The following is a 12,977-nucleotide window of genomic DNA, read 5'->3' as shown; positions in this document are numbered from 1 at the left end:
CTACACGTATAAAAATCACTTCGTATTAACAGTTCAAGGTACTAGAGGTTTGTTTTGTTTTTTAATCAAAATAGTCTTATTGCTTTTGCTTAAAAACAGTAACCTAACATCATTCTGTTATTTGTGTTATTTCTTCATATCTCTAGACCTCCATATGAAAAGTCAGAAACTAACGTGTTACTAAAGAGTATCTGTGTTTTTTCCCCCCACAATAGATATAAATGTAAGCCCTTTTATACAAATCTTTAAGAAAAATAGGGTAGGTTAGAAAAACAAAGAAATTTTCATTTCCACCCTTTGTTGACAGGATATTGCAACACTTATTACCAATAACAGTGCGTATTTCATTTCCATTTCAAATTAGTCTTGCTTCAACCATTGAAGCCCTTTGGTGTAAGAATACAAGGAAATGCTGGGAACTTGTAAGACACATCCCAGTCATCTTTCCATGAAATTAAGTCAGTCAGTGTTCTTAGGTATCTTGCTAAATAATACACTTGATTACTATTCAAACCTTTCTATTAGTTTGACAGATCTTCTGACCCATTCTCAAAAACCCTTTTAAAAAGGAGTACACCCCCACCCTTATGTGCGGAAGTCAATGCTTGTCACACTAACGTCACTATAAAGTTACAAGTAACTTACTATTCTTCCGCCAATGAAGAAACTTAACTGAGGCCAAAAAAATACTATCATATACTCCCAATAAGTTACTTTAACACTAAAATATCTGATTTCTTTCTAGGTTTACAACCCTGAATACAGTATCCTCATTTTCAGATATGTCACATTTGCTTATCCCTAGATATTTATACATGCTCACAAGTCCAACACTTTTATTTGAATGGACTCGATTTACTAAAGCCATCTACAATACTTTATGTGACTGCTCTGTCAAAAAATTGTAAATCCATTTTAAACCAACATGACTTTCAATCCCATTTTACTCATAGCAAAAATCAAGACAGCCTTGACTTGGAAATTGACTACTTGAATACTGCTTGGATTCCAGTTTCTTTTTCTAGAAAAGTTAATTTTTATTAGCCACCTAAAATATTGAGCTATACCCACTGCTCTACAAAAATAGAGTGCACATACCCAAAAAGCACGCAAGATGATCCACTGATGTGCTGGAAAAGAGATGAGAACTTATATTTATTTTTTATCTAAAAACAAGAAACTCGGCTTTGCTGATACTAAATGTATGGCTTGGCTTTGCAGCCCTCACTCAGTCAGATGGTTATGTCACATATGGTGTGCACAGGAGAGACCCTGGCAGGAGAGTGGGAATGCGGAGATGATGACAGTAGGGTACTCATTTGTTTGCTCACTTTTGGCTTATTACAGTTGTCGTGTGTCCAGGTAAATGGATTTATGGATTATAGTGTCTAGTTTTCACTAAACTACCTCTTGGAAAACAGACAAGCTGCTTAAAATGATTCCTAAAAAGAAACCACACATTGAAGATAATGCTACTACCACAAGCATACAAGAAAACAGCAGAGCTGACAATTCTTCTACTCCTTGTACGAGCTTATTTTCAAGAAGAATTTCTTGAAAAGCTTACTGGAAGACTACCACCTTGTGTTTATCAGATCAATAAAAATCCATTTAGTACTCCACATAAGTTATCAAGCTGTAATAGAAATTGTGCATCATCAAAATCATCATCAAAATGTCAAGGGGCACATATCCTCCAGTTACTCATTTTTCCATAACTGTGTAAGTTGCAATCCCTCCAGTATTTTACTATTATTAAGTCACTATTAACAGAACCACCTCCATCATCTGTCAAGACTAGTTTACCACTCAAATGCTTTAATCCAGCATGTTTACGTACATGATGTCCATAAAGTTTTCAAAGCTGACAAGTTCTAAAAGGTCTGACTTCCTCTATATCAATGACAGAATAAAAATATTAGAATAAAGAACATATTATTGGTAGATTACAACTGTATCTGTCAAACATCTTTAAAATAAAGAAAATCAAGTAGAAGTTATTTCTAGTTGTACTGGGTTTGCGTAGCAAGGTTTTGGTAGTCGAGGCGAGGGGGCGGGGGGTGGTTCAGGGGTGGCTTCTATGAGAAGCTGCTACAAGCTGTCCCCTTCTCCAATAGAGCCAATGGCAGCCAGTTCCACGAGGGACCCACTGCTGGCCAATGTCAAGCCTATCAGTGACAGTGGTAGCACCTTTGTGAGAACATATGTAAGAAGAGGAAAGACTGCTGTGCAACAGCATCTGGGAGAGAGGAGCGAGAATATGCAAGAGAAACAACTCCGCAGACATGAAGGTCAGTGAAGAAGAAGGAAGAGGAGGTGCTCCAGGTACAGGAGCAGAGATTCCCCTGCAGCCCGTGGCGAAAACCATGGTGAGGCACTCTGTTCCCCTGCAGCCTATGGAGGTCCACAGTGGAGCACATATCGACCTGCAGCCCACACTGGAACAGGCGGATATGCCCAAAGGAGTCTGTGCCCCCATGGGAAGCCTGCACTGGAGCAAGCTCCTGACAGGACCTGTGTCCCCATGGAGAGAGGAGCCCACGCTGGAGCAGGTTTGCTGGCAGGACTTCCGACACCACGGGGGACCCACGCTGGAGCAGGTTGTTAAGAATGGAGCTAAATACAGTTGGTGGTCAGTCACAAGTGGTGTTCCCCAAGGCTCAGTATTGGGGCATATTCTGTTTAATGTCTTTCTCAATGATCTGGGTGAGGGGATCGAGTGCACCTTCAGTAAGTTTGCAGATGACACCAGGTTGGGTGGGAGTGTTGATCTGCTGGAGGGTAGAAAGGCTCTACAGAGGCATCTGGACATGCTGGATCAATGGGCCAAGGCCAACAGTAAGAAGTTCAACAAGGCCAAGTGCTGGGTCCTGCACTTGGGTCACAGCAACTCTATGGAACACTACAGGCTTGGGGAAGAGTGGCTGTAAAGCTGCTTGGTGGAAAAGGACCATGGGAGCGTTGGTCAACAGCCAGCTGGACATGAGCCAGCAGTGTGCCAAGGTGGTCAAGAAGGCCAATAGCATCCTGGCCTGTAACAGAAATAACATGGCCAACAGGACTATGGAAGTGATTGTTCCCCTGTACCGGTGAGGTGTCACCTCAAGTACTGTGTTCAGTTTTGTGCCCCTCACTACAAGACAGACATTGAGGTGCTGGAGCGTGTCCAGAGAAGAACAATGAAGCTGGTGAGGGGTCTAGAGCACAAGTGTTATGAGAAGCGGCTGAGGGAACTGGGTTTGTTTAATCTGGAGAAAAGGACGTTCAGAGGAGACCTTATCAATCTCTACAACTACCTGAAAGCAGATTGCAGAGAGGAGGGGGTCATCTCTTCTCCCACGTAACAGGCAATAGGACAAGAAGAAACAGCCTCAAGTTGTGCCAGAGGAGGTTTAGATTGGATATTAGGAAAAATGTCTTCACCAAAAGGGTTCTCAAGCACTGGAACAAGCTGCCCAGGGAAGTGGTTGGACCATCCCTGGACATATTTAAAAGATATGTAGATGTGGTGCTGAGGGACTTGGTTTTGTAGTGTGTGTTTTAAAATTTAGTTTTTATTTTCTCATTACCCTACTCTGATTTGATTGGCAATAAGTTAATTTAATGTTTCCCCAAGTCAAGTCTGTTTTGCCTATGACAATAACTGCTGAGTGATTTCCCTGTCCGTATCTTGACTCTCAAGCCTTTTGTTATATTTTTTCTCCCCCATCCGGCTGAGCAGGGGAGTGATAAAGCAGCTTTGGTGGGCACCGGTCTCCAACCGGGGTCAACCCACTGCACTAGCTCATGACTGTCATCTACCTTGGCTGCTATCTTTTTCAAGAACTTCAGCATCAAACCTGATTTAAGCCTAAGGCTACATACTGTTTACTGCAATTATCTAATGCAATACGCATAATGACTAGCATGAACACAGATCTGTAACTTAAAGTCAAAATTCCAGCTACTTGCTTTAACACGGATAGTACCTAGGAAGCCTCAATTATTGCATGTGTTCTCATTCAGAAAAAAAAAAAAAAAAAAAAAACAAGCAGCAGACACTGACTGTCAAAGAAATATCTAGCACACAGATCAATGGCAATACCACTTGTACTTAACCTTGTGTTCCTAATCTACCACTGACTTAATTTTGAGCCATATCTTGGCCAAATATCTCTATAACATACAACCTAATTTTTTTTAAGCAAGTAAGCGGCTTTTCAGTGCTTTTACTGTCTTGTAATACTGGTTTCCTTTTACAGTTTCCTCCAAGCCAGTCAAAAACCACTGTTGTGATGTGCATTATATCTTATTGCTTAGGTTATCTGTTAAATCAGGTCCATAAATGCCAGTAAAATACACAAGACAGCACCTGCAGAACAAGCTGTTTCACGTTAAGCTTCCTATACCTCACTGCCTTTTACGTGTAGTTTTAGTTTTCATACGTGGCAATTCACTGGACATGACCAAAATACCCTAAACTGAGTAGACTGAAGATTTGCAGTAACAGCCATCTTCCATGGCATGTTTGTACTGGTACTTTATCAAGGATGCAATCCAACAGCATGCCACAAACACAAGTATTCCCTTCCAAGACTACAGAATCTGCCCTGAAACCCCTGAAAGTAAGTGATTACAAAAGTTGAGGTCGGTGTCACATGGGGGTTTTGACTTCAACCAAAGTAGCATACACAAAACCATGCACACACAAAACCAAAGCTGCAGACACAGAAGGTCAAACAATCTCCAGAATCATAGCACTTCATGGCTACTGAAACCATGATCATCCACGCACTGTAAAACTCTAAACATGGAATGAGAAACTATATAAGCAATATGACTTCAGCACTGCTAAAATGCCATGTTGGAGGCATGCACCACAACACTTAAGAGTACTTTCACACAACACTTAAGAGTATATTTACAAATATAAGCATGTTTGCAAAGATAAGAAATAGTAATATAACAGTAAGATTGTTCCATTAAAATAGATAGAATATAACTACTTATTTGCATTACTAAAACAGACTTAGACATGCATTTTTATTGTAAGCCTTGTCTAATCAAATATCCATTTATCTAACATTCACAATGTTCTGTAAACCGTACCATCAAGCCTCCTTCACAATTACTATTATATTTTACTATTACTATACTTTATATATTACATTTTATACAAAAAACCACTGATTAATCTCTGAAATTTGTGTGTGATGTCATATTCCAAGATTAACTCAAGTTTTTGTATACCACCAGGATTCTTATAGCCCGTAATTACTGTTTCTCAGAAACATTAATATGTGCACCTATTTTTGCAGCTGCCATTCTTACTAGATCTCTGCACTTATTCTAGGCAAAAAAACCCAACTTTAAATATAAATTGGGAAGAGAATTAAGAGTTTATAATAATGCAATGATAATCTTGTCTTGGGAGGAGTTATAGCAAGTACAGATGCTGATGATGTGATGCAGATGTGATGAAACCACGCTGTACTGTGTTTTCTTTTACAGCCTGAAGCAGAAGGCAGGGTGGCTATGGCACAGGGGATTAGCTAGAGATCATCTCAATAGCAATATGAAACCCCATTGTCTTCTCTCATATAAAAGTAGTATTTTTAGTGGTTCAAAGTGAACCTGCCTTATTAGAGCTTGTGTCTGAAAAAAAAAAAAGAAGTAAAAATCACCTATCACTATTTTAAATACAAAAGGTAGCCTCCCTTTCAGTGCCGATATCTGCCTCGGGCATTCTATATCCTGAAGAGTTGTATAAAAAAAATTAAAAAGGTGTCATTGAACATTCAAATCTCTCACACACTCAAGCTGGTCTGAACTAAAATTACACAAAGAACCACATTTTCATTACCATAAATGTTTTTGTCTTTACCTACAGAAAAAGCACCAAACAGTGAAGTATTGAACTTCATCGTTGGCCTTTTTTTACACTTTTCAATACATAACATAACTTCTTTAATATGTCCAGACTCCTTATTGCAAAAGCAAACTGAACGTACTGTAAAAAACTACCTGTCAAAGAAATAAAGAAAAAATCCCATATTAAAAAAATTCTCAGCTTTACTGCTCAATACTCAAATTAAGCCATCAGTCACTGATTCACCGCCCTCCTAGTAGGAAAGCACACTGAATTTAGGTGCAGTTAAATTATGGACATAACACATGAAATCCATCTACAGCTCATCTTATTACCATGAGAAGACAGACTGGTAGCATAGAAGATGAATATAAAAATCAATTAAAAATTGTTTTTTATTCATTCCAGAAGTCTTAGTGTAATTTCAGGTAAGAATTCAGATATACTTTTATTTGTAGTACTGCACTTATGAAAATGTATCCATTTTTCTTATGATTCATACTTGGATATTAAGAAAAACACTCTTAACTACAATTTTATTAGAATTAAAGATACTTTAAATTCCATCTGTAGGTTGCTCATTCAGTTGACCAGAAATTTCTGCATACTGACTAAATCATCTTAAACTTCATGAGGAGAGCATGCTCACAGGTACTGAAGAACAAAATTTTGGCAGAAGAGAGACAGCAATTTTCATAAAAATCTGTTGGTACATAAAACTTAAATGAAAGCTAAATAATGATGTGACCAAAATAAGTCACATCTTTAAACTAAATTAAGTACTATTTTTAATAAGTTTTAAATCCATTCCACTAAATGATTAAAAATGTTTCAAAAAGAGCCCAAAAGTACATAAAATGTTTCCTGTTTAAGGAAAAATATGAAGAATCTTTCTAACAAACACCTATGTGCTACCACACATTCACACACATGTTCAGTAAAAAGCATATTTGATAGTAAAGTTACAGATCATAAGCCCTCTTTGTGAGCAGATTCTCTTCAAAGGAATATATTTTTGAAATGTTAATGCTTTTTCATGCAAGTCAAAAGTATTTTTTATTAAATAAAGATTTTGCACAGGCAGTGGAAGCAGGGACAGTTATCCTGGGAAGAGTACAGGGATGCTGCCCAGTTACATAGGGACGGAAACACGAAGGCCAAGACACAGATGGAGCCGAACATGGCAACAGATGCAAAGAATAGTAAGAAGGGCTTCTACAGGTACGTCAGCCAGAAAAGAAAGGTCAAAGAAAGGGTTCCTCCACCCGATGAGCAAGACTGGCAAACTGGTAACAAGAGATGAGGAGAAGGCTAAGGTATTCAACAACATTTTTGCCTCAGTCTTCGCTGGCAACATCTCTCCTCACACCTCTTGAGTGGATGAACCACAAAGCAGGGACTGGGGGAGCAAAGTCCCTCCCACTGTAAGAGAACATCAGGTTCATGACCACCTGAGGAACCTGAACGTACATAAGTCCACAGGACCTGACGAGATGCACACCACAATCCTGAAGGAATTAGCTGATGTAGTTGCCAGGCCACTCTCCACAATATTTGAAAAGTCATGGCAGTCAGGTGAAGTCCACAGTAACGGGAAAAAGCGAAACATTACACCCATTTTTAAAAAGGGTAGAAAGGAGGACCCTGGGAATCACCAACCTGTCAGCCTCACCCCTGTGCCTGGGAAGGCCATGGAACAGATCCTCCTAGAGGCTATGCTAAGGCACATGGAGAACGGGGAGGTGATTCGAGATAGCCAGCATGGTTGCACCAAGGACAAGTCCTGCTTGACCAACCTCATGGCCTTCTGTGACAGAGTAACTACCTCAGTGGACAAGGGAAGAGCTACAGATGCATGTCTGGACTTTTGTGAGGCCTTTGACACAGTCCCCACAACACCCTTCTCTCCAAATTGGAGAGGTATGGATTTGATGGGTAGACTGTTCAGTGGGCAAGGAATTGGTTCAATGGTCACATCCAGGGGGTAGTGGTCAATGGCTCAATGTCCAGATGGAGACTGGTTCACTTTTCATCAGTTGCTTCTGAAACTATTTTTCAGTAGTCATTTGCTATTAATACACATGTATGTATTTATACATAGGGAGAACAAGTGGAAAGGCTATTTAATACAATTAGATGCAAAATAAGCAGTCCACACCCAGGTATAAAGCTATCAGCCAAATTGCAAGATGTTTTGTCTGAATAAACAAAAACAGCTAAGGAAAAGACTTCATCATGATTAAGCAAGCCTGCAAACATGGAATTTTAGAAGCCAGAAGGCTCCAGACAACTGGAACTGCTAATACAGTACGTAATTACTTATCAGAAAAACCTCCTATCTGCTCAAAATTAGTATACTTCAAATTTCTTCCAGCAATAACAGCTACTTCTATAAATCCTACGACGGATGCTTCTGCCACTTACACAAAGATACACTTCCTTCAATTTACTCTGACAAAAGTACAACCACTGCCCATAAAGCCACAGTATCTATACGGATAGGTCTGGCATAGGATTTTTACTATCTCCTGTTCTATGTAGGAAGGATTAGCTGCTTCCTGAATTTATCACTTGGTCCATCACTTTCTATCACTGTTTTCCAAGTGTTCATGTGACAAAATTTCTTAAATTTACAATTGACAGTAAACACGTCACAAAAAAAAAATCAGTAAAGTAAAACCAACTGCGTCACATTACATAAGGACAGGAAATATGTCATTCCACAACTTTTTTCTAAAATAATCAGGCTGCATAACTTCCTGGGCTTGAGGGCCCAACGCCTGCAAAGATCGGAAGAGGGAGTGTGCTGCAGAAAGACAAGGAATCAGCCATACTTTTTTAGTTTCTAAGAAGATGGGAGCATGAATATTACTTTCTTCATGATGAGTCTTTCCCACAAAACCCATTGAAATGGGTCTCAAGTAGAGTGCCTGACAAATCAGATGACTCAAAAAAGAGCTTACAAGGTTCTACACCTGCTGGCAGAAGCTTTTATTTTGGAATAAAAGCAAGTCACTTGGAAAACAGCAAGTCTATAACAAGGTTCTTCATAAATACTGAAGATGGCAAGAACTCATCAGCTTTATCTTCTTGTTTCCATCCCAAAGGTCTCTTCACCTTCATGCAGAGAATCAGAGAGATCATTCTCCCTTACAGTACTTTAATAAGGCAACAGAGAAAGCGACCAAAGTTGTTGTAACCAACAAAAAAGGTTACAAAGACAGAATGATATCAGAAGTAAAACAGACTAACTTTGATTTGCTTACATTCCTACATTAAACACAGTCCCCCAACTTTATCCAGTAAACAAAAAGGTAAACAAAGTTATATTTGCTATGACATTTTTCACAAGAAATATTCCCATAGCAATTCCTACCTCTGAACTAGTAATTATAGCTGTATTCTTACCTCCGCTACACAGCTCCTTTGCCAGTTTAGGTAGTTACACCTTGGTTTTCATAACTGGGCACTATCCCTAACTATCCCTGAGACAGGATGGTTGCCATGTCTCAGTAGTTAAGCAATCAATATCTCTGCTTTCCACTTATCAGCTATTTCACAATACTAGTCTAGGGTTTGCAGACAATTTACAGCTACTTAGGAAAAAAGCTATCCCTGATGACTTTTTCCAATTAGCAAGCACATTAAGGCTCAACACTTTGACTAGACATTCTACAACTTGCTTTTCCATCTCTGAACAGGAACAGACAACCTCATGTCTTGCAAAGAGTTATCTCTAAGGACTCCTGGTTGCAGACCATTCGTACCAGAGCATTTAAAGAAGTTAGATATGAATTGAAAGTATTGGAAAGTGTGTTTACCTGAAGAGAGTCTTTAAAGAGCAGCACAAAATATTGAAAGCTGCCTAACTAGAGAAACACTATCCAGTCTGTGCCTCAATGAATTTTTGATGCACAATATGATCCTGAATTTTTGGAAGTGGAAGTAGTATTTTAAAAGTATTAAAATTCATCACAACACGTACATTCAATGCAACAAAATGAAGGTGATATGGGCATGTTCATTTTGTATCACCTGACTTTCAGAGGTGACTTCTCGGCTTAAGTAGTATTTTCTTGTAGTTTAAGCGTAATTTTAAAAGTCACCTTCACAAAATCCAAGCTGCCTTTGATAGAAAAAAAATAACAAATGTGCATGTAGAAAACTACTAGTAGTCCATTTTATACAATAAACTTCTACATTAGTAAAAAATGGAAGAAGTAACTAACAACACAACAAAAGAAAAACAATTCTAGAAATTAAAGGAACATTTTCAATGAAAAGATATCCTAAGATTTTTTCTGAGGGTATAACTGATTTAAGGAAGATTTGTACTAACTTTTTTAGTTTAAGTTTCTTCACATCTCATTAACTGACTATATACAGTTTTGTGAAAGGCACAAAAATATGTGTGAAGTTTTAGGTATTGCTCACATATAAAAGCAAAAGGCACCCTCTTATGAGAGGACCCTCATAAGAGGATTTCTGGGTGGAAAAGCACCAAGGTGAGTGAAATGAGAAATTCAAATTTTAGACTGCATTTAAAGTTAAACTTTTTAAGAAAGTATTTAAGAGGCTTAAAACTGGTAAGCAGCAATATGTACTGTGAAGTATAACTGAAACTGAAGCTATTTAAATATCACAGTAATTTTAAATAAAAATACGTGAGTAGCAGATCAGCAGTTTGGTCATTTATAGTGTTTATTCAAACAGAACACACTGGGAATACTCTAAGACGACTTAGTTTAAAGTATACCTGTATGCACACAAATTCTGTGATATTTAAGACTTATTAAATAGTTTTAGGATTTCATTGACACACTTTAAGAGCAGAACAAAGAAGTCTTACAATACTAGAAAAATTTATACATTAATCCACTGACTTAAAGGGCTTTTTTCTGCTTTAAGTGACTAGGGACACTTCATTAAATAGATTCATACCCCTAAATCAGAAAACTTCTGTGAAAAATTTATCCTGGATTACATCACAGTAAAATGCATGACACTGCTTTTACCTCCAGATCCTAGCTGCTTGTAGAATCTGTATTCCAAATGTAGCTGTGGTGCTCTCGACTTCATTGGCTCCTGATTTAAAAACAAAAACAACATTTAAAATAAAGCCTCTCTGCCAAAGCCTAAAAACTAATACACTAACCTACTACCAGCCAAACTAACTACTGCTTCCAAGCCACATGGAAAGTTTGAATGTTTCTTCTGAAATGACTGGTAATTAAGAAACCTCAACCTGTCAGGTGAGACTAAAGCATACAGGGACGTTTTGCTCCATGGGACTGGGGTTGAACGGGCAAACCCAATCACAGACCCACAATGGAATAGCCAAAAATTAATTTGTCTCTCCAAAGCATGTGGGTGATGTGTCTTGCAGCTCTCAAAAGGTGGCATTGATATGCGGCTTGACAGATCAGAAAGACTGTGCACACACCTGTTATACATTAAAGATGCATCTTTATCAAAAAAAGTTTTATCCTAGGATCTTGACAAAAAGATACCAAATCCTTCCACCAAATAGTAATAACTGAGCAGAAATTGAATAGCATCATTCTAAACCATGAATTCAAAACCAAGCAGCAGCAGGATAAGTTTGTAGTTCAAATGTTTCTTTTCCCAACATAATTTACATAAATTCATGAAATCTTAGTTCTGTGTTCTACACTCTAATGTGGCAAGGTCTCATAGAATAAAGTGACACGAGATCAAGCACAGGAACACACAAGCCGCCTAAATGAAAGCCCTAACTTCTTGAGTATTTCCCTTTGCAAAGCAAAGGCACTTTATCACAAGATTCTTAAACTAATTTCCTACAGCATCTGTTAGAAGATATGCTCAATTTCTTGCAACATGTAACATCTTCCAATGCATCAGTGACAATCTGGCTGTTAACTGTGCAGTATTCCTACACAAACTGCTCCTACTAGAATTGCAGCACGCAGTTACTAAGATTGTTAATACCCTTATCAGCAATAACTGACAGTGCTGGATGTCAGTTTTCAGGAAAAGTTTGGGCAAGGTGCTCATCTCTTTCATCGCACTATCTTCTCCATAAGCTAACAGTTTATTAACCTGTGCTGTTTTCCAGTGGCACACCTAGGCCATAGAAACCATGAGCCAATGTGCAGTCATGAGAAACTTTGTTCTTTTCCTCAACACGTCTGCCCCCAGCACCCAGGTGTTTCAAATTGCTGCTACTGCTATAGCCAAAGTCCCTGTTATTCATTTCAGTGGTCAGTTCAACCACGACACCCTGTCAGGGTGTATTTATGCATTTGATTTGGCCCAGATGCCAAAGACTGAGGACCAAAAGTAAGAAGGGGACAATGTACCAGTTTCTACAAAAAAACATATAGAATTTAATATATGCTTTTTATGCTCCAGAGCATTCATCCTGGCTGAACACTGGAACTCTTTGCAAAGAAGTGACCAAGAACTCCCTAAATCGAAAAGGTGTTGATCCTTCACAAACTGAATTACTGAGCAAGACTAACTGGGCCACCAAAAGGTCCTATTTAGAGTTTGAGAACATGTGAAATTTATTGTAAAGTATTCAAGACAGGTATCCCTTAACAAAACACTTTACTGCAAATGTGGGCCTAAGAAAATCAGTGCAACTATCAACCTTCAGCACACATCTTTCAGCGGTGTAAGTCAGTCCCACTACAAAGCATGTTACTGAAACATTTTAACCTTTTACAAAGCCACACAAATTTAGCTACTAGTTTGCCTGCCGTAGTATTACACAAGCCTGATAGTTATAAAACATAGCACTCTCTACGTGGTCTCTAATTAAAGCTTGTCATTCTGCCTGCCAAAAGGAAATATTTGATTCCATCAAACTCTGCATGTCTAATGAATATACTAAGACAAGACAGTGGCTTACGGGTAATTTGAGTCTGTTCAGTTATACAGTTTTGCCTTAATTGATAGTATATTAACAACTTAATTACCACTCAACGTTATAAGATGCTCCCATAATAAGGATGAAAAATAGCTTGTATGCATTAAGTTTACATAAATAGGCCAAAAAAAATTCTCCTTGGGGAAAAAAACAGCTTCTAATTTTTGACATATGCATCTACCCTTTTTCAAATGAATACTGCCTGTTCCTGTCATC

The 12,977-nt window shown here is 38.4% G+C and overlaps 1 protein-coding gene across 8 annotated transcripts in view; it reads right to left on the bottom strand.

Moving 5' to 3' along the window:
* Positions 1 to 12,977, bottom strand: part of CSNK1G3 (casein kinase 1 gamma 3) — an 83,617-nt gene that overhangs the window by 40,302 nt on the left and 30,338 nt on the right. For all 8 annotated transcript variants that reach the window (XM_054185422.1, XM_054185425.1, XM_054185427.1 and 5 more), the window contains exon 4: positions 10,864 to 10,933. In XM_054185422.1, coding sequence (XP_054041397.1) covers positions 10,864 to 10,933 — 70 coding nt within the window. The remainder of the gene's footprint in view (positions 1 to 10,863; positions 10,934 to 12,977) is intronic.

Source organism: Rissa tridactyla, chromosome Z, assembly GCF_028500815.1.
Source record: "Rissa tridactyla isolate bRisTri1 chromosome Z, bRisTri1.patW.cur.20221130, whole genome shotgun sequence".
In the NCBI taxonomy this organism is placed as follows: Eukaryota; Metazoa; Chordata; class Aves; order Charadriiformes; family Laridae; genus Rissa; species Rissa tridactyla.
Note: the sequence above shows the minus strand (reverse complement) of the source record. Positions and strands in the feature narration are given on the sequence as shown.